The sequence below is a fragment of the Gymnoscopelus braueri genome, assembly GCF_963280865.1.
Source record: "Gymnoscopelus braueri genome assembly, chromosome: 4".
Classification (NCBI taxonomy): domain Eukaryota; kingdom Metazoa; phylum Chordata; class Actinopteri; order Myctophiformes; family Myctophidae; genus Gymnoscopelus; species Gymnoscopelus braueri.
The window spans coordinates 19,848,337-19,870,428 of record NC_137605.1 but is presented as its reverse complement, the minus strand read 5'-3'; the positions used below and the strand labels follow the sequence as shown (position 1 = coordinate 19,870,428).

Genomic DNA, 22,092 nt, shown 5'->3' with positions numbered 1-22,092 from the left:
ACGCTGCTTTTGTCAATACTTCTCTCTGTGATGGTGAGCTGGGGAACATGAATTATTTGTATGCAATCAAAGCCATTGTGTTGGATTAGACTTAAGATAAGTAAACTTGATCAACACACAATGGTTCCTCTTCACCTTGTAGTTGTTTGTAGTTGTTTATATACTGTGTATATAGTTATGAAGGTTTACAAATCTGGTTTACAACCTGTAGCCAATGTATAATAAGAGATGTAATATATATATCTATATAACTTCAGAATCTCAAGTTTTTATGTTGGGATGAATTAAAAGACTAGTTCACCCCAAAAATTACTTATTTTCTATCAATTACACACCCCATGAAGCCTTGAATTCATGGAGATTTTTTGTTTTTGTCGCATTCCTAAGCCAATTATTTGATAACCAGCGGAGGAGACTCAATGGAGACTCTTTGAGTCTCTTACCGGAGACTCCGCCGGTCATCAAATTATTGGCTTAGGAATGCGACAAAAAAAAAGAAAGAATTGGTGTGTAATTGCTAGAAAATGTTTTTTGGGGTGAACTAATCCTTTAAGGACACAAAGAACACATATTTGGGTTTGTTAAATGCATGTATTAATACTAAGGTTTTAACTGTGATATGTCCGTTTTGGCAAATTTAATATATGTGATTGTACCATTTTGTCGCACAAACTCAAATGTGAATAAATTATAAATGTCGCAAATTCTCCTGTTATGATTTTACACACCGTTTCTCAACATTGAGTCCGGGGTCCACCAGGGGTCCAAATGGATCCTTACAGATCTGCAACTCTGAGTGTACAAATGGAACCAAATGGACCTGTAAGGGTCCATTTGTACACTCTTGAGTTTAACACTGAGTTTACAGTGTAGACTGGGGGGTCAGTGGCAAAATGCATATCAAATTGGGGGTCCTTGAAGTGAAAAGTTTGAGAATCGCTGCTTTTATACACAAGTGAAAAAAAACAAAGGGCAGTAATAGGTATGGTTTATTGATACTGCATACAGGTAGACAGAGCATTTCCCATTGATCCCCTAAGGGAGCAAAACCAGGAATACCTATCTTCAGGTAGTTAAGTCGAATAAAGCTACTGAAACACTACATTGTCGTATCCGTGAAAAACTGCCCTCGGAAAAATAACTTTGATAGTAGTACAACAGGAAAAGAACGATACAAAAGTAAATATATAACCGTCGAAATACAAGAATAAAGAGAAAACCAGGCTTTTTGAGTGTCCTTTCATCTATATATGATTGGAGCCTAGATTTGAACGTCTCCTAAAAAGCTAAAATGTTGTTACGTAAATACAAAACTGAAATGGAATGGAATCCAAATCATAACACAAGAGTTAAAGCACCGTTCGAGATACAGTAAAAAGGCAACATTTCTTTCTTTTTTTAAAACCCTATAGAAGAACTGTCCTTGCTAGCAGAACTAACGCTGATTAGCACAGGTCTTCAGATTTGCTCAGCTGCACCAACAGTACATTCACGCTTCTATTTACCAAATTTAAACATTTCAAAAGTGATTTTACAGAAAACCTATATCATTTGATTTTTAAAAATTATTCTTCTGTTCATAGAGGAGCAAATGTGACCCGCTGAGCTGGTGATGGAGTCGGAGTGCATTGAGATGACAAATACTTTACCACCATATTTGATCTCCCTACCACTACAAGAATAAAAATTATGTACTTCTGCCTCAACCGAGAAGCTCTCTTGGCTATACTCTCGGGGACGAAGTGACATTGGACAAGAGTTAAGGTTAGGAACAGCCCTCCAGGCCCTGTTACATTGCTAAGTAGAGGGGCGAGTGTATACATAGATAATGTGTCTACTGACAATGACAGACAAGACAAATCATTCACTAATTCCCTCTACACACATGGATACTTCATAAGACAGACTATTAGACCACTCACACTTTAACCAACAGTCCACACTTTTGCACATTCAACATCCAGATAAAACCTGTCCACCATTTCTCCTCCTCTGGACATACATTCATCTTTATATCCTGTATTATGGATGATTGATGGTGCACTACTGTATCACGACCTCTACCCTCCCAATGGTTCTCAATCCTCTGTAGTTGTGTATTGAGAGGAGGGCAAGTCCCAAGTACTGATGCCAAAGTTCCAGTTTGAAGTCACAAAGAAGAAGACTTGTCTTTCCTCTGTGGTTGATGACCAACCTCATTCTCGTAGGCTGTTGATGGAGGCACAGATTTTGAGTGCGGGGCCCAGCTTGATGTTCATGGTGGAGATGAGGTGGTCCTCTCTGAGCAGCATTAAGGCCTGGCCGTCTATCTCCTGGGACAGGAACTGGGCAGCCAGCTCCTCACAGCCTGGGAGCCAAGCATGAACACACAGGGAGATATAGTAAGTGGGACTGCACATTTTTTAAGTCAAGTACTTGTTCTTAATCACTGCTACAGTACTGTCTCAAATGGCTTTTACAGGCCCACTTAACAAAGGAAACAAAGAACTCCCTCTGTCCTTAAGACCCTCAATCGGGCGCGGAAAAAAAACATGATGGGAAAAGGAAGGGAAGAATCCTCGGGAAGCATCACAAAAGAGGGGACCCCAATTCATTAAATAATTTGAGCCACCCAGTGGAAGATCAGCGCTCAACTGACCTTGAAGTGAAGAGATGAACCTGCACACTTCTTCCACGTTCCACTGAGCAGGGCTGCCAGGAAGGAAGTTGGCCCCATCCAATGGCAGGCCGGTGGGGGCGGAGCTGTCGGACTGAGGCCCGTTGTGGGCTGGTCTGGGGCAGGAGAGGGAGGAGCTCGGGGAGAGTGAAGGAGAGTCATCTTCTTCATCCTCATCCTCCTCAGCGTCACTAGACGCGTCCTCAGAACGACTCGACTCAGAGCGACACTAGAGAGAGAGAGAGAGAGGGTTTTAAGCGAGACAAATCTTTTTGGATCATATATTTTCCCCATTTAAATTCTGCCTGTCAACAAACAATTTAGTTATTTGTATTCCAATTTCAGACAGGCACCTCTGTACAATGTTTTCACCATGACATTCCTTGAACTTTTGGTGTAATCCCTAAGTAAAAGGTTTCGTCTTTGCCATGCAAAGTTCACTGGTACATCCAGAATAACCCTAAAGATGCAGTTCTACAGTCAGGATAACCAATACATAAAATCATCTCATAATCTTCCTCCTTCCCTTGTTGTTCCAACATCCCCGAGACAGCTGGGTAGTAGGGATAGGATAGAATAAGAGTGGACTAAAATATAACATTGTTGTAGTATGTGTAGTAAGTAGCATAAGCACAAGCAACATGATGCTTTGAGTTATTATTAATAATTGAGTTATTGGTATACCTTTTACAAAACCCAATATTGGTGCAATAAAGAAAATTCTCTATAACCAAAGAAATTTATTGATATACTTTATTGATCCCAAACAGAACATTTACAGTTCAAAATAAACAGAAAAACAAAAGAAGAAACAGAGGACAGCCACCATCATACAGTATAGATACGATTATATTTCAGTATGTGCAGTAGGGCTGCAACTATTGATTATTTTCTTAGCAATTATTCTTTTTTTTTTAACTACATTTTTATCCCAAGATTTTGTAACCCTATTTTTTACACCCAGTGCCAATTGTCTATGTAATCCTGGGAGTACATTTTGTGCACTCATTTTCCCAATATATAGGCAAATTCTATATCCTAAAAAATATATTTTAATCTCTTTCAAACTGGTATCCCTAGTTTGGGCATGCAATTAAAAGGCGAACATTTTAAATGTATTAATTAAATGTTTTCAAAAACAAATTTAAATGGCCTATCTACAAGATCAGAAAGCGTCATGATCAAGCTTGCAGATCGGCTGTTTTCTTATGAAATAGGACTTAAAGCAGCACTATGTAACTTTTTAACAACTATATAGCATATTATGTCCCACAAGATTATAAAGTTACATGTTTAAGCAATAACAATCATCCTTCCATAAATGAATACTCAGGGGGGTCCTTACAATGTATAGGGGAGACAATGAGTTTCATCCTGGCATTTGTCAAGGCACCAAGGCAGAACTGCCAGTCAAAGCGAAGACTGGCCAATCACAGCGTGTCCTCACCGGACATGCTTGCAGAGACTGTTGGCTGCCATGTTATTTGTGTCCAAAGTGGCCACTGATACTCCAAACTATTACATAGTGCTGCTTTAAGTGGTTCAACCTTTTATTTGGCATTAGTCAATTCAAATAAATGTTTACAGAGTGATAAGATATATATTGAGTCTATTTTGTACAGATATGAATATAGGTGTGCCTTGAGATTTTTACTTGCCCTTTGGTGTGCTTGAAGCACAAAAAGGTATAAATCAGTGTACAGTACACACAATTAGACAGCTTTCTCAATTAAATACCTTATGGCAGTAGTGATAAAGGACCTCCTAAAATGCTCAGTGTTACACCTTGGTAGTAAACAATCACTGCTCCTCACGCTATTCATTTGCTGAGGTCTAAAGATGAGGTAGTTTAAAATCCAGGCAATGGTAGAACTGTGCAGGTTAAAAATCAATACGTTTGTTGGCTAAAAGGTAGGGTTGTTGTAATGTAATAAAAGCACTTGAAAAACTCAAAAAACATAACATGATAATAAGTGGATATCAGCAGCATCTCATGAAAACCTATTTACATAACATTCACATAACTGGTTTCCCCAGGCACCGCAGGTATTTGTCCTACGTCAGTTTCACCTGATGGAGCCAGGGATTTTTCAGTCTTATCAAGTCCACAACGCTTGTTAAGGCAACTGTGTCCTGAACTGGCGTTTCACACGCAGCATTCAGAACTGTGCAGGTTCAAATCAATACGTTTGTTGGCTAAAGGGTGGGGTTGTAATGTATTAAAACCACTTGAAAAATCAAAAACATCATATCTTAAGTGGATATCAGCTGCATCTTATGACAACTCATTTACATAACATCAACATCACAGGTTACCCCAGGCACTGCAGGTACTTGGCCTACATCAGTTTCACCAGATGTACCACAGGATATTTGAGTCCCATCAAGTGCACAATGCTTGTTGATGCAACTGTGTCCTGTACAGGTGCTTCACGTGTGGCATTCAGGGGCGGTGGGATGGGCAGCTCATGTATTTCACGTGTGGCATTCAGGGGCAGTGGGATAGGTAGCTCATGTATTTCACGTGTGGCATTCAGGGGCGGTGGGATAGGCAGATCGTGCAGCTTGGCTGTAAATCGTCCCGGGTCAGTCATCACCTCTTCAAAGAGGACATCCATCAGGTTCTGGACATAGTCTGTAAGATATATATATAACTATCTAGTTATTTACTAAGCTGTACCTTTTGTTCTATACAGTAAATAAAGATTTTTTAGGTAGCATCTCTCCACTGCTGGAGCACATAATGTTTTTTTACAGTTCTGTACAGTAAATACATATTTTAAAGACTTACTCAATGTTTGCTGCTTCTTTGCTGGTGTGTGTTTTCTCTTATTATATTTTGGGTACCAGATTTGGCAGAGAGACTCGCCATCATTTTCGAGTTGCTGTTGTCCTTTGTTCTCATTGTGGTGCATGGCTGCAAGGCACAGCCTGGGGAAAAACAAACATTAGAGGCTTTAACATTTAATATTGTACTACAGTTGGTGTTTGCACAAATTAATTAATTTTAATCACAGCAAACATCCAAGTCAATATGATTACCTGCACAGCATCCCTCTGAATTTAAGTGGCACATTTTGGGGTGCAAATTGCCGGATAAGGGAATGAAATCCTTCAATCTCAGACGTCTGGTGGAGAGGGCTAAGTTTAGCCACATCCTTCAGGAGACGCTTGTCTTGGATGATCTTCTGCAGTCTCATTGATGGTTTCGTTCCTTGAAAACAAGGAATAAAAACAAGATTGTCACTTTAGTAAAATTATGCATGTCAGGTTTGCCTCCATTTAGGATTAAATGGAATTACATTAAAGTTTGCTTTCAAGAACGCAATGAATAAATAACAGCAGAAATCCTTCACTTGAAGTACACCATTTAGGCCACTGTATACAGGCTCTGGGATAAGGTTATACAGTGTATGCCATATTCCATGTCATACACCATAAAATTTGCAGTGAATCTACACACGATAAATGAAATGTAAACCTACCAGATTTCAACCACTTCTTTGAGTGTCCAGTTATTGGAGAGTGCAGACATTTGGGGAAGAGCTGATTGGTGTGGTCGTGCACATTGTGGATGTGATTCAGTAGCGATGACCACTTTGCCACAGTGAAATCACCTGAAGGAGACAGCTGTCTCGACCAATACAGATGACTGACGATACTCTGTTGCCATTTGTTGATCATCTCACAACCTTTCTTCTTTCCTAGTTCTTCCAACTTCTGGGAGACATCTGGTAGTAGGTATAGTATAGGACAGAATAAAATAGAATACAATAGAGTAATTAAATAATAGAATAACATATGTAGTATGTGTAGAAGAATAAGTACAACGTCGCTGTCAGAAAGAAAGTTTGTATCGATTTCACAATGCATTGCATCGCGATGCATTTTGAACTTGTACATCGCCTATTTCGCCATTTCTGAATATTTTTGAAAATTGTTGCCTATAATGACATACCCAAAACAGGGTGACCAGGTTGTTAAGTCCTTTCCTCAAAAGTAACGGTTTTGAACTGACAAGGTTTCCACCTGACAGCAATGACAAGCAAGATGATGCTTTGAGTTTGTTTCTATCATATTGCTATACCTTTTGCGACTTGCCGCACGTCATAACAGTGTGTCACCTCTGGCTTCTCCTTTCTCAGGTATTTATTTACTTGTCGGTTTCTGTTGGTGGTAAAGGTGTCAATCTTCACACCGGAGCTCTCAAGAAAGTCCAAGCTGCGAACCAGGCCCTCCATCTCCAGCCTGTCTGAATGACCAACTTCGCTCTGGGAAGACATTAATTGTCCCATTGTTAATTACATACTTGCCTTAGTAAAACATGTTTTACTGTTTAGGAGTCAGTTGGCCCAAAGCAACATAAAGACTAGAGAGAACTTTACATTAAAGGAATGCTAATTTATACTGCTGTAGATTTATGTAGACAAGCTCAACTCGTTTCAATACATTTGAGGTTTCGTAAAGGGTGCACGGTCTAGAAGAGTTACTTGACAATAACAGAATACCAGCACTCGCATAACTGTCCTAAAGGCACTTTTATTGAGTTTTGTGAGTGCTGGTATTATCCGTTATTGTAAGAATTTGTATGAACCACATTAAACCTGCCATCCCTATTTTGGGCTTTTTTTTTTTTTTTTTTTTACTTTTGAACACAATACATGTGTTATTTGTGACTCATTGTGAGCTTGTAGATGTAGATTGGCCATTTTAGTCATCGCATAATGAAGTATATATAGGGCTTAAGTGGTTAATGTGTCATAAAATATGCAATCATTTTCACCAACTGAATCAAATCTCACTTGTACAAGCTGAACATCGATGACATTGGCAGTTTCAATGTCCCGGACCGTGTACGAGCCATATTTGGCATTGATATCCGCCTTCAAGTCCCCTCTCAGGTTGACATCATCCTTTGAGGTCATTGTCTGGAGAAGGCCAGTCTGGATGCTCTGCCATGTGGAATATATGCATGGGTCCAGGTAGTTCAGTACATGTCTTTGGTGTGTAGTTTTATCAATGCTCTTCACCTTGAGAGCAGTCAGGACCTAATGCATGGATATTGATGAGATTAAAATAACTTCATTGCCCCTTTCTATAATATAACATATAAATAATAATAATAATTAATAGATAAGAACATATAGATTTCTTTTCACACTCATCCACATCTCTTGGCCTACCTTGTCCACCTGTGCAAAAGATGAGCCTGTGAATGAAATTGCAGCTGACAACTGGAGATCACCGGCTGGGGTACTCCCAATAAGCGGTTGGCTGTTCCACTGTCGATTGTATCCACAATTGGGACAGTTTTGCTGCACGGACAGGTAAGTTCCACGCACCGCTTTCTTCACCACACAGGGGCAGGTGCAAAGAGGACAGTTTTGAAAAAGACTTAGCAGGCAATCCTCGTACACAAGATACTTGGGGACGTCCTTGGAGTTGCACTCAGGTTCTGCACTGTGTAGGGAGAAGCAGGAAATATACGTCAGTCAGGCAAGATTGTACGGATGTTTATTTATATTTTGTAAATCTTTTTATAATTTTTATACTTTAAATGGCCTCACATAGTTGATACAGTATGACAGTGAGTGAGTGAGTAGAGGGTATTACGGAGGAGCAAGGAGACCAAAAAGAGAGACAGAAGAAGGCATGGTGTGGTTGGGGGAAGGGGGGCACAAACATGCTGGCAGGCAGGGTAGGTTTTAGTATATTTAGGTGATCAATAGGACCCACTTGGTAAAGGATGAGTCGCCCAACCAGGGACCACTTGGCGTGTGAGATGAATCAGTAGTGTTTTGTGAATTTTCTTCTGTGTCTGCTAAATGACGCAAGTCAAGACATGCCCTCTTCTCTGGTGGGGGGGCTTCTTTGATATGGGTTGGCCTCAAGCCCCCATATACAATGGCAGATTCCGCAGTCCAGCCCTTAAATCCATTGGTAGAGTCCGTAGTCAACTCCGCAGATTCAATGGCAGAGTTCACAGGCAAAGATTTCACCTGGACACCTACATTAGACATGACAATCACTTGTCAACACTTTGACAGGGATGGAAAGATAGATAGACGTGTACACAATTCTTGTAGAGATGGCTACATACCCTCGCTTCTTATGGATTTCCTCAGAGTTCCCTCTGACAGCTGGGTACCCACAGTCTGGAAAGTCTGAAGAGACAGATAATGCACAATATTTTTAGCTAGCAATACAACTGCCTTCAATTAGTACAGATTATAATTTCCTGCACAAATTTTTACTCCAGTTATGTGCATTCATTCATTAAAATTATTTGAACATTCCCTTACTTAGAAACTGGAAATGTAAGCTAGGAAAATGTAGCCTATTGGACGTTGATTGTATTGACTGATCATAGCTAGAATAGGTTGACCATTCACTCTAACGTAGCCTTCCACAGCCTTTCTTTATTAATGCTGTTTCACATGATACGATGTAACTCCAGGAGTTACGTACAGGATCGAACAGATATAAAATATTTCACTGTACTCTTGTTTATTCATTAGTGACATCCCCAACATTCTCCTCCCTCGACAATATGCTTAGTTTCACCTAGGAATACTTCGTGTTCGCAGCCAATTTGTCTTGTGTTTATCATTGAGAAACACATTATGCCTCCAACTAGACCTGGCGACCTAAACAGTGTTTGAAACGGTATGACTCGAGTCAAACGGACTTGCGGACACAGTGACCTGCCCTCACTTTTCTCACAACTAACAAGGACAAGGATTGATGAATGTTAACTTACCGGTAACGCTCCTGAGGTGCTGCTTTCTGTGTCCCCGGGATAAACTGTCGGAGCGGCGTCTGGCTTCAATTGTTTTTTGTTTCGTTTTTTCGCAAATCCTTGCTCTAAGTTGCTGAAGCAGTCATTAGTAAGATATGCACAGCATGCGCGGGGTTTTGGGTAGATTGCTGAGGGAATCTCCCTATCTATAGAAATAAAAGTGTCTTCCTCGTCATTGGGTAAACGAAAACTAAATGTTCTTAACACATACTTTTATGTTAGCGAACGCCCATACCTGTTGTGGTATGATATTGAGGGTATTTTTATGGTTTTTAATGGTAGATCAGTTATTTGCCTGTTTTCCAGAAAAGCTTGCAGCTTACAAAAATACACAGGGAAGACATCCAATAAAGTACTATATTATAGTATTATTTTATTGAGGTATATAAAGAGCACAGAGCAAGTTTCTAACTGGGCAGTATGGGCTGTCATCGCGAGAATTGGTTGACAGGCTGTCCATAATTAATGGTCTTGCGATGACAGCCCATACATGTACTAAAACCGTGACACTGACAGCCCATACATGTACTAAAACCGTGACACTGCCTCTTTAATTGGAAGCTGTTGTCTCTGAGAGACAACAGCGTTAAATTGTGCGTTTGAAAAATACAATTCACATAAAAACTGCAACTATTTTTGTCATCAGGAGGCTGGAGTTTTTAAAGACGAGCTGAAATGGCTTCTCACGAGTGTTTAACGAGTGTATTTCCATGTGAAACAGCATAGGAAGGCGGGACATAAGGGATTGAGAGGGATTTGATTTGGACACTAGCCACTAACCTACTATCAGGCAGACGTACACGGACGGGATAGGAATATCTGTCAGGGAGAGAGACAAAGACCATACTCTGTGCTCTATCTACTGTCATTGATGTAACAGTCCACTTTAAAATGCTCTTGCACATAATCTGGAGCTGTCACAAATACTGTCTTCCTCAAAGTGAATACATTTGAGTTAGTGGGCCAGTAACCTCTGTATTTTGGCAAAACAGAACGCTTTTTTTGTTTTATATTGTTAATAGCCATGTCCCCAGTATCAAAAAGCGGTAAAAATATATCTTTAATTTCAGCTCGACTTTAATAGGTCTCACCTTGACAGGTGGTTGTCTGCCTGCTATTTTAGCGCAGGCGATCTCCGAGCTGTTTCTGCGTGGAGGACCACTCCTCATGGCGGCGTGCCCTGGCGGAGCGGGAGGAGGCGCGGCTGCCCCCGTTCTGGCACGTACCCTGCTCTCCCTGAAGTGTGAACTGCAGCTGACGTTGTACCTAGGAGGTCAAACATGGAGAATTCCAAACAACAGACTGGTTAACAAACAGCCCAGTTATCCATCAAATTACATTTCCATGATTCTGGCTTAGGTTTTTTTTAGGCATGCATTATGAAGGCATTGGTTCAGAGATACCTGTATTTCAAAGCAATGCAAGACCTTCATTTCAAAGCAATACATTAACTTGCATGGGATAAGGTGCAATCACGAGAAATATGTTACAGTACACACAGACATGAAGTTCAGGTTGGGCAAATTTGTGGCCCAAAATAAAGACTGACAAACATAGTAGGGTTGGGCCAACAACAGAATTCTAAATTGATTATTGCAAGACAAAATATCTAAAATATTGATATATTGCTTTTACAAATAATGTATAAACTTTTTAGTTTTTGTTTATACAAAATATGTTATACGTTTCATTGTAATATTCCAAACTAACTGTTTATCGACATGGACAACAATATCTAGTCTTTCTATCAAATGGATTATGGGCCCGATCCCATCCCTAATGCATAGGATGGTAGATCTGACCTCTTAGCACAGGACTTGGAACAGAACCTCCTGGAGCCTTTGAACTGACTGGCCGGCGCCAGACGCTCACAGTATTCACATTTCATCACTGTGGGACAAACACACCACAGAACACGCTTCAGTGTCTGGATACAGGTTATGAACGATTGACACTATAGGCCAGTTACCTGTCTGTCTGTCTGTCTACCTACCACACACGCACGCACACACACACACTCTATAATATTTAAACATCTCACACAAACAGGCACCTGAAACTTTGTATATTAAGACTCACTGCACACACAAGATAATGCACGCATACTGTATATATACAGAAATAGATACACTCCTACAGCGCAGTGCACACATACATAAGGATGTAATATTTAGAAGTAGGACCCTTGCACACAGCTCCTTCAAGCACCTCAACGTGTGATATGATTAATGTACATAATGTCATTTTCTTTACTTTCTACTTAATACTCTTGGTTATTGTTATTTGTGCTACAAATTTGAAGAACTGCAACCAAAGAAATGTACTGTTGTGTACTTGTAACAGGTTATAAGCAATAGGAGACAAGAGCAACATACAGTAGGTGTCTAACCGGAATTGAACCAATCAAATTGAACGACATTTACAAAAACATTTGATTTATTACATTGAATTATGTATTTCATTCATAAGATTGATTTAAAAAAAAGCAACACTTACTTGTAGGTCCACTCTCTCTGTGACCAACCATTGCAAAATCTCTATCTTTTAGAAGTCCAGCAACCTGTCGATAAAGAACAGGCCTGATGATTAGAAAAGAGAAACTCATTTGATCAGGGTTCTGCACAAGTGTATAAATGTCTAGCTGGGAGGAAAGCCATCTGGGGACTGGGGAAGACTTGGTGCGATAAAGGGTGGGTGGATAGACATGGGGTCTTCCATGATGGCTGAAATGGTTTATCACAGTTTATGGCTGTATTAAAAGTATAGTGTATGCTGATCACTGACCAACCTTATTACTACAAGAGCAAATCCAGTAGCTGATGAATCGGGCCTTGCATATGATAATAAAAAATACAAATAAAACCTTTTCTCCCTACTGGGAGTCCAATTGCGCATGCGCACCAATTTTAGTATTAACTCATTTAGTGCCACTGGACGTAAAATACGTCCAATGTAATAAGCCCTGTGCCACAGGACGTAAAATACGTCCGGGAAAAAAATAATAATAAAAAAAAATCATTTTATTTTTTTATTTTTTTGGAAAAAAATGTTCAGAACCCAAGATATGATGATTTGAAAATGTTCCGCTCCATTCACTTCTTGTTTGACTTCTTACTGAAAAAGGCTGTATCTCGGCTCCTAAGCACTTTTTTTTTACAATGAATTTTGGCTGTGGCACTGAATGTTTTTTTTTTACAATGAATTTTGGCCAGTGGCACTGAATGAGTTAACATTTGTATTTTATTGAATTGTGTGGCCCTGTGACGGTATGGTACAGTACGTACAGGGAAAGGCTCGGCCCCCTCCTGGATGACGAAGCCCTCTATGAGGTGAGTGAGGACCTGAGGTTTGACCACAGCCTGGGGGAGTGGGGCCCTGTCCCGATCCCCATGGGGCCCTCTGGACAGGGGCAGAGGCAAGGACAGGGCGGGGGGACAGGCGAAGACTGCCGAGGCAGCAGATGCTGCAGGGGGGATCAAGGAAATACAATACAAAGTTTCAGCTACATTTCAAGCACACCTGCAAGGTGTAGGTGGATGAGGAGGAGGAGGTGTCTGTTGACATACCAGAGTCCTTTGTGGGTGCAGGAGATAAGGGAGGTGCAGCATCTCTCATGGGTGCACAGTCTGAGGGTTCTGTGACCATTTCATTGGTTGCATCAGAGTCAGACTTCCTCTTCAGTGAACCAACTGCAGGCTTTGTCTAGTGACATGAGACGATAGCCAACATTAATTCTAACAGGAGGACCCTCTATTCCTGTTGCTAAATACTGCTGAGATTTGACTTAAGTTTAGTCACCTGGATTGCATAATAAATAACCTTTTGGGATTCATAGGTTTAATTAGGGCTGGGCAATATATCAATATTGTGATACGAGACTAGATATCGACTAGGATTTTGAATATCGTAATATCATGATATGGCATACATACTGTAGGTGTTGTCGTTTCCCGTTTTGATTTTGCCCATATCTCACAGCCCTAGATTTATTAATACAGTGATTTTTAGAACTGTTCCCTCTTGTTTGGACAACTATTACTGGTTGTAAAGTCCTGTAATGTCAGCTAAAACGCCTCAAATGTAAAATACAAGATGTAACCTAAACAGTGTGTGCTTAAACCTTCCCAATTCAAAAGGTAGACTTTACCATATTGCTGGCGTTGGAGTTTGTGTGGGTGTTGTTCTCCTGGGCGAGGTTGCCACAGCCAGCCCGGGCCTGGGCCAAAGCCACAGCCTGACTGTTTCCTGCCGAGCCCTGCCTGGCTCCCACCTGCTGCACTGGAATGTGGGGGGCTTGGCTGTTGCTGGGAGGGGCCGGGAGGATGGGAGGCGGGTGTCGAGGGGGCAGCTGGACAGGCAAGCGGTGTCCCTGAGCGGTCTTAGGCTGGATGGGCACAGGCCCTTTGTCTACGGTGGCGTTAACCTGTTGCAGGGGCTGCACCACTAATGTCTGGGTGTTGCCGTTAGCTTTGGGGGCCACCGAGCCGATGGGGTAGCCCTGGGTAGAGGTAGTTACGTTCGATGTAGGCACCAGAATGTGGGTCACCGTGGCGGATGGGGTAACCGTGGTTACCGCCCGGGCCTGACAGAGACCCGAGGGAGACAGGAGGAGCTGGGACAGAGGGAGTGCTGTAGAAGAGGTGGAGGAGGGAGCGACAGAGGCGGCCGGAGTGCCTGCCATGTTGGCCTGGTTTGCAGTCTTTACAGTCATACCAGCGGCAGTTGCCTGTTGGGGGTAGCTCTGCAGCTGTTTGGCCAATTGTTGCGGTTGTACTTGGTGCTGCTGAGCTGTCAGGGGGAACGGCTGCTGCTGCTGTTGACCCAGAGAGAAGCTGGTGGCGTCTTTCCGTTCTGGACCCTCAGACTTGATGGTCGGTGCTCTGGGAGTGGAGACACAGTGCAGGGCCAGATTCTGCACCTGGGAAATAAAGTAGAGAGAAGTTGCCGAAGAGATTTGGTACCAAGTATAGAGCCCTGGGGGACCCTGGTCAACTAAGTATATATGGTTAAATTGGTTAAATGACTGTAGTGTAGGCCTATAAAGAATTGGTCTTCTAACCTGATCATTGTCTGACTGGGTACTGGCAGAGGTAGGAGGGACTTCCTGTTGAGGTTGCTGCTGCTGTTGTTGCTGGGGCTGTTGCTGGGCAACTGTTGCTACAGTAGCTGTTGCCGTACCACCAGGCTGCATAAAGATGAGCTGGGAGGCGAGGGGGGCCCTGAGAGAGCGGTTGACCTAGGGGGAGGGGTCATCAAAATAGTTCCATCATTCTCAGATAGCACTGGCTTCCAAAGGCAAATAGCAGTTGAGACAAAATAAAACTTCACTGATGTTTTCTTCAACAATTGTGGCCATAAATACTGTTAAATTACATTCTTTCCAATTTTGGACCTTTGGCTTGACAGGACGTCAGCTTGTCACAACTGCATGCAAGTTTAATCACTGATGCATTTTCTGCCCTTTGGCTTTGTTATGCAGTATAGGTTTCATTTATTAGTGTGGTTGCCCGAATGGGCAACCAGACTATAGTACTCTACCGACTTTATTCTTTCTAGATAAACTTTATTTCGGGCTGCTACTCCTCCCAGTTTTTTTCCCCAATTTTGTGGCATATGTCAAAATGACCGGCTTCACCGGGAATCGTGCACTTGTACTTTGCTAAGAGATTGGTTACATAGTTTAATTGATATTGATTTATTAGTGCATTACATTTCCCCATCCACTTTAATGGGAAAATGAAAAAACTCAAATTCAAGTATTTTTTTTTTCGGAAACCGTAAGGGCTAGAGTTAAAAGACTTTGAGGGGAGGTTCATAGTTTATTGCCAAATTATTAAAAAAAGAATCACACCAGTCGGCCACATGGTGGTGCTATAACAGCCCACTTTACCTTTTGGCCTATAACTCTTGAACCGTAGGTCGTAGAATAAAAAAAATAGGGCACGCCCATTTCCGTCTGGATAGATTTTCCGCCATTTTTAATTTTCTTCTATACACACTTTTAGCTCCTCCTCCTACAGATTTTGTCCAAATCTCACAAATCGGTACACATGATCTATGGACCCATGCGATACACACATCCAAGCGGAATTTTGATAGTCTATACCGTTTGGCCGTAATTGGATTCCAAAGTTAGCGGGAGGCCACAAATACGCAAAATGTAACCGTTTGACACAAAAACATGATTTTTAGGGGGATCAGTTCTCTCAAAAAGAAAAGCAAGTGATCTCAGGAGTGACATGACGATGTCATCGGCCCGCTACATTTGTGGGAGGGGCCTGTTTCTTTAGTGGGAGGGGCCTATTTCCTCAAATCAAAACGGCACGCGTCACGAACGCGGGATCTGATCGGCACCGAATTCGAATCGCACGTCACGTGGCCTCCGACGGTAATCCTCCCGGCGTAATCCTCGCGTCCCGGCGGCCGCCCGCGACCGGCGTCGGCGCAACCACACTTTGCAATTTCCCAGAATTGCAACGCGTCTAGTTGTTGTTGTTGTTTATGAAGGATCCCCATTAGTCTACACCGTAGTGGAGACTATTCTTCCTGGGGTTAAGGGTCATATACTGTAGGTTTCATATAATCTAATGGCATTAGTGTTGCGATGCCGCACGTTGCGAGCTTGTACATCAGCTATTTTCGCTGTGCGACACCACTGTACGACCAAGTGTGAAATAGGGCTTTAGTGTTTAAACTCACCCGAAGATACATCTGCCCCTGTCCTGCTGAATTCCCACCCAGCAACACTGATTGGTTGATAGCTGTTGTGGTTGTAGTGGCTGGACCCAGAGGGCGGGGATTGGTCATAGTTCCTCCCCCAGAGGTGGTGCTTAGGTTGACCTGAGAGATGAGGGAAACACTTATATCAACACAGGCAAAAACTAAGAACAACAATCAAATATCCTGGCTTTGATTTGTAACTGACTTTCAGGATTCCATCATTAATTTATTTCCAGAGAAGAAAAATCTAGAGAATAAGTGGGAAAGCTATTTTGGAGAATGTTCAGCAGTAAACTGTACCGTGGTGGTGGCTTGGGACACACTGTTACTGGGAGAGTTAGACTGTCGACTAGCAGCAAGGGTGGCCTGGATGGGGGGAGAGGGAAGAGAGAGTCATTGGATACTGAATAGTGTTAACCTTTCTGCTCCTGGATTATTGTTTGTAAATGATCCATTGCAAATTATTTATTTAGGAAGAATGCATGCAGTATGAATATTACTGTGTAGAAGGAACAAGAAACCCAAAAAGGAAACAACATATTATCCATGGCATGTTTAGCTCAGGTAGGTAGTGGCAAGGCTCGAAGAATGTGCAACTGGCTGGGTTGCCTTGGAATTTGCCGTGTACTTTCATGCTCCTCAGAGGATGACCCCTACTGATTTTGGTGACCCACTGGCCCTGGCCTTTCCTCTGGCACCACCCTTGGGTGCACTCCAAATATCTCAAAATTGAATTCCATTTAACTTGCTGAGTGCATTCGTGCTACCTGGAAGATTAATCCTAACTATTTGAGAGACATCATGACCTTTCCTCTAGCACCACCCTCAGGCCAAAATGTCAACTTTGCACACACAGATGGCTCATAAATGAAGACTGCAGAATGAGCCCTAAGGAGCTGCACGGCCTCTATGGGCTGCTAGCAGGGCTTTTAAACCAGTTTCTTCAAAGGCACCTTTAAGACTAGCAATTAAGACTAACAAAAAGTAAGTCCTACGGAAATAAAGAAAACTACAGTTATCAGACTCAAACAGCTGTTGTTCCTTCTGGGTGAGAGGTTCTGAACAGCCATGCATACGCTTAAAACCTGATAGTGTTTTCCAATAAGATATTTATGTTTTTTCTTGTTTTTCTAACCGCTACATGGGTGTGGAAAAAGAGTAAATCCATTCCCAACACAAAGAAATATCAGCAGGAGGAATATGATTATTATGACATATTATTATTGTTATCAGGTCATAATGAAGGATCTTTTGTTATATTTCTCCTCCTGATCATTTTTGAATGCTTAGGATTCTTTTTTTTGTAGTTCAGTCTTTTTCCCAATGTCCCTAGAGCACCACTGTTCTTTGCTCCACTTTGTATTGTCACTTGAGCGGCAAGCTGAGTCCTTTGCTGCTACTTGAATGTGTATTATGACTGCCATTTGGGACCTCAGTGCCGACTTTGGAAAGGCTGCATAGCGATCTGTTTACATACTTCAGCAGCAACAAGAAAAGTGCTTCACAAGAACAATGTTGGTGTAACTAAGACATTTGCTGCAACATCCAGTAGTTGAATGTTGTCCTTTAAAAGACAGACAGACAGGCAGCCACAAAGAAAGAATGTAATTACCTGTTGCACAGCGGCCAGGTTATGGAGCTGGGCACTGTTAATCTGCTGCTGCAGCATGAGTTGCTGGAAGTATTGAGCTGCATTAGGCTGCCTCTGCAGTGCCTGAAGGGCCTAAAAACATACACACAGAATGACAGCAGAATTTAGTCCCCCCCAATAAAAGACCAATAAACACAACAACACAGCAGGCAAACATGATAAAACATCATCATCAAGTTATCAATAAAAAGAAATTGAGACAAATATTGGATAATGATCATAATTTCTACCATCATAAAGTGGGTTAAAAGTTTAGTCATAGCTGATCAATCATTCTGATAAGAATCGATTTTTCACAGTGGATTCTCTGCTGCACTGGTTCTCAACGCAGGGTCTGGGAACACCCAGGGGGTCCCCAGCTAATTGATTGATAGGAACCATATTGACACTTACAGGTCTGTACCTCTCAGAGTGTCCACTCTCACAGTTAAATTAACACTGAGGATTTTATGGTGTAGTGTCCCAGGGATAGAAATAATTTCAAATGGGGGTCCGAGGTCTAATACATATCAAATGGGGGGCCCTTGACATTAAAAAGGTTGAGAATCAGTGATGCAGGGATATGGACAACTATAGCAGAGAAAATAAGAGGACTCCACAGACACACACACACACACACACACACAACACTGACCTGCACCGCCTGTCTCTCATACAGAGTCATGTGGGCTATCTGTGGTGGCCGGGAGTTCCCACCTGTCTGAGCATTCCCATTGGTGGAGCTGGTGTTTTGGTCTTCACCTGCTTCCATACTTTCTGTTAATACAATAAAAGGGGTCATTCAATAACAATTCAATAACACTGGAATGAATATGAGGGGGAAGAAAACACTCCTGATGCCTGCAGTAGTAAACACACCATCTGTTGCAACCAATTCAAACAGCAACCCATTTAGACCTGAGGCCAATTCTAACAAGAATCAGACAAATCAGATGGCGCACTGGCTTCTCTGCCTTTTCTCTCTGACCAAGGAAACACCAGTTATATAAAAAAGCCCCTGTGTGCGTGTCTGTCCCTCCATCTGTCTGTCTGCAGCCAATGTCACACCACAGACAAAAATCATGAACGAACGCATCATCCAATCTACCCCCAAATTAATCACACATTGGGGGGCCTGTAAAGAACACAGAGACAAACGCAATTTCATTTACACCCAAAGGGGGCGGGCGCCACAAAAGCTACAAATGTCACTGAATGTTGCAGAAACATCATTTGTTTCACCAAATTAGGTACAAATGATCTCATGTGACGATGCCCGTCAAACAGGGTGTTGATATTCCATACTGTTTGCCTGTAAAGGGCTTAAAATTTGTGGGAGGGGCCTATTTCATAGTTTTAAAAAAAGTCATATTATGAATGCAACATCCAATCAACCCCAATTTGGAAATGCATGTTGAGGGGCCTCTAGAGTGCACCTCCAAAGGCACCACAAATGCATAATGTTGCACGTGTGATGTAGATTCCTCACACCCTGACAGCCACAACCCACAACAGCCCTGGCTAGGCAACCAAGCCTGGCGTAGATGTATGAGCTCAGATGAGCACACTTTTGTACTCCTTTATAATGCATGCATAACATGACATCCATAATGCCAGATTAAATCATTGACTAAAACACAGATTATGTGCTCCTCAGATAACGAAGAAAAAACAAGTAAAATATAGAACAATTAAATAACACTACAATAAATAACTAAATGGACTGTTTACAGTGCATATTTTTCTTCTGGATTCCTACTCCTTTATATGATGTTTGTCATTAAATGTTTTGATGAATTGAATACACAGGACCCCAATGGAAACAAGCCATTGCTTTCTTAGGTTTAATCCTTTTAGCATAATTTTGTATTGAACTGTACTTTCTGTGCTTTTTTTGCAAACTGTTAATAAAGTATTCAATCAATCAAACTCACTGAGTGCTCTTTGATTACAGCTATCATTGATCCATGACATGAACAGGTTTCAAACGTTACATCTGCAATCACTGTTTATCTCAGCTTGACTCTAGTGTTGATGGCAAGCAAATGGATTAGCATTTCAGACTGACTGTCAACATGATCGATGAAAGTGAGGGAAAGAAAGGGCAACATGGGGGAGGGACAGAAACCAGTGTTGCCAGATTATGCGAGAGAAATAAGCAACCAGGGCTATGAAAAAAAGCCCAAAAGAAGCGACTGTATGCCACATGACCCCTCTAACCTAATCTACATTGGCTATTTGAAAATAGCCGATATACAAGCTCACAACGCGACGCAACCACCAATATTTACAAGCAATTCTACAGAAAAATAAGCCCAAAGTCGCTTATAATAAGCGGACATGGCAACACTGGCAAAAACACAAGCGAGTAAGAAAATAATGATTGAGCTATGGCTAACAAACAACCACGCTAAAACTGAAGGAAAAGACAGCTAAGCTGACGTTAGATTTAAGTCCAAACAAATGCGTTCAACATACACGTTACCCGTTGCTACACAGTAAGCGTTGGGTGGAATATGTACATGTTGGAGAACTGCAGGAGCGCAACAGTGTGATGCTCTACCATTTAGCAGCAAATGTTACACACAAATTGGTGTCGCATCGAATATGGTGACTCCAGAGGTCGCAGGTGGTTCATTTTCTCTCTTCTTCTGTGGCAAACAAGTACACTTTCGTGTTTTCACGTTGTTTCGGAAAACGACGTAGAGACGTACCACCTCTGACACACTGATATTGAACATGTTTGTATTCCACTACCAGACTACGTGACCATCAATCACCAATGCCATCAAACTTTCGGAGTCACCGAGATTTGCCAGATTTTGTGAGAGAAATAAGCAAACAGGTCCAGGAAAACAAGACCAAAAGAAACGACAAAATAGCCAATCTACAAACTTGCACATCTGCCATTTATTTTTAAAAAAACTTGGAAGTAAAATGTGGAATATTTTGAAGATTTTTGAAACATTCTAACAACCCAAATCTGGTACTGGGCTCCCCTGGCAAAACATTTTCAGATGGGGGAGGGGGGGGGGGGGGTTAGAGACGAGATATTGATTTGTGGGGCCAAGATGTAAAACATGCCCAAATAAGCAACTACACTTTAGAGAGAAGCCCCAAAAAATCGCAACCACCAATATACTCATGCAACTTCACAGAAAAACAAGCCCAAAGTCGCTTATAATAAATGGACATGGCAACGCTGCTAGTGATCTCCGGAGTCACCAAATTCTATAGGTCACACATTTCGGTGTTCCGTGTTATAACTTAATGTTAGCCAGCTCGCTAACTGACTAGCAGCACAGCTACGAGCTAGTAGTGGACTATAACAGCAGCCTCTATAACTAGTTCATGTTAGCAATGCCTGCAAAACACCTTGGCTAGGAGTTATGGTTTGTTGCTCGCCTGGCATCCTGGGATGTTTAGCTCACCTCCTGTGAATCATTCAGTGTAAACAACAAGTTACTGCGTTTCTCTCAATCTCAGTCCTTAATGTTAACAACGACCAGCAGCGTCTCTTTGGCTCCAAATAAACTCCACCCCCTGCCTTTACTATTCCCTTTCCGGTCAAGGCAGCAGAATCTAAACATGTTTATTATTTATGTATTATGTATTATTTGTTTATTTATTTTCTTCATACAATGGGATATGTTAAAGTACATCCTGATCCTGATTTAACACTTCACCCTTGGATCATAATTAACCACTTAAACCCCATATGGGTAACTGGAGTCCCTCAAGGCTCAATACTAGTTTATTTTCTGTTTTCTGTTATTGTGGGGAAAGCTTTTGCTGAAAGTAGCAGATCGACAAGTCACACCGCTACGCTTCGTTGCGCTGTGGCTTGTCGATCTGCTATTTTCAGCAAAAGCTTTCCCCACAATACCGATGCTGGGGTTTAAGTTAAACACTTTCTGCTCCCTTGGATCAGAATTGAGTAAATATCAATGCAGTTTGGTGATGAAACAGATTAAAACTGTCACCAGAGACAGGGCCCCGATGAGAGCTACTGTAATAGCTCTGGCCAGTAAGAAAATCTGTGCCATGAGTTCTGGCTGAAGAGTAAAACTATGCATGCATCATCAGTTTGGACCTTCTGGGTCACTGGGAGCCAATGTGGATGTACCCTGGCTTGCCTCTATTTGAGCTTTACTTGTATGATAACCGGTTCCTGCTCCGAAAGGACCACTCATCCCTGACCTGGCTCCTCAGCTTCTGAGAGCCAGAAGCACAGCTGATTTTGAGGTGCACTACAGAGTGCGCTGTCTACATGGAAACACAGAGAGC

General features: G+C 41.9%; 1 protein-coding gene across 4 annotated transcripts; it reads right to left on the bottom strand.

Moving 5' to 3' along the window:
- Window positions 1–971: 971 nt before the first annotated feature.
- phc1 (polyhomeotic homolog 1) lies at window positions 972–21,327 on the bottom strand. Of its 4 annotated transcripts, none has more exons than XM_080427478.1 (21): window positions 21,237–21,327; window positions 18,461–18,582; window positions 17,788–17,898; window positions 16,476–16,541; window positions 16,155–16,295; window positions 14,515–14,691; window positions 13,603–14,373; window positions 13,022–13,157; window positions 12,740–12,918; window positions 11,952–12,015; window positions 11,258–11,345; window positions 10,547–10,721; window positions 8,757–8,820; window positions 8,393–8,663; window positions 7,840–8,116; window positions 7,459–7,704; window positions 6,744–6,927; window positions 6,142–6,387; window positions 5,699–5,870; window positions 5,448–5,587; window positions 3,637–5,291 (listed from the first exon to the last, which is right to left on the bottom strand). In XM_080427478.1, exons 2-21 carry the CDS (start codon window positions 18,575–18,577, stop codon window positions 4,996–4,998), a joined length of 3,921 nt encoding a protein of 1,306 aa, XP_080283604.1. In that variant the 5' UTR covers window positions 18,578–18,582; window positions 21,237–21,327; the 3' UTR covers window positions 3,637–4,995. The 4 variants fall into 4 exon arrangements, 3 of the variants coding, with proteins under 3 accessions (XP_080283605.1, XP_080283604.1, XP_080283603.1); XM_080427477.1 differs by having other exon boundaries at window positions 21,181–21,319; XR_013933104.1 differs by lacking the exons at window positions 3,637–5,291; window positions 5,448–5,587; window positions 5,699–5,870 and having other exon boundaries at window positions 6,264–6,387; window positions 6,744–6,920; window positions 21,181–21,319.
- Between the last annotated feature and the right edge of the window lie 765 nt (window positions 21,328–22,092).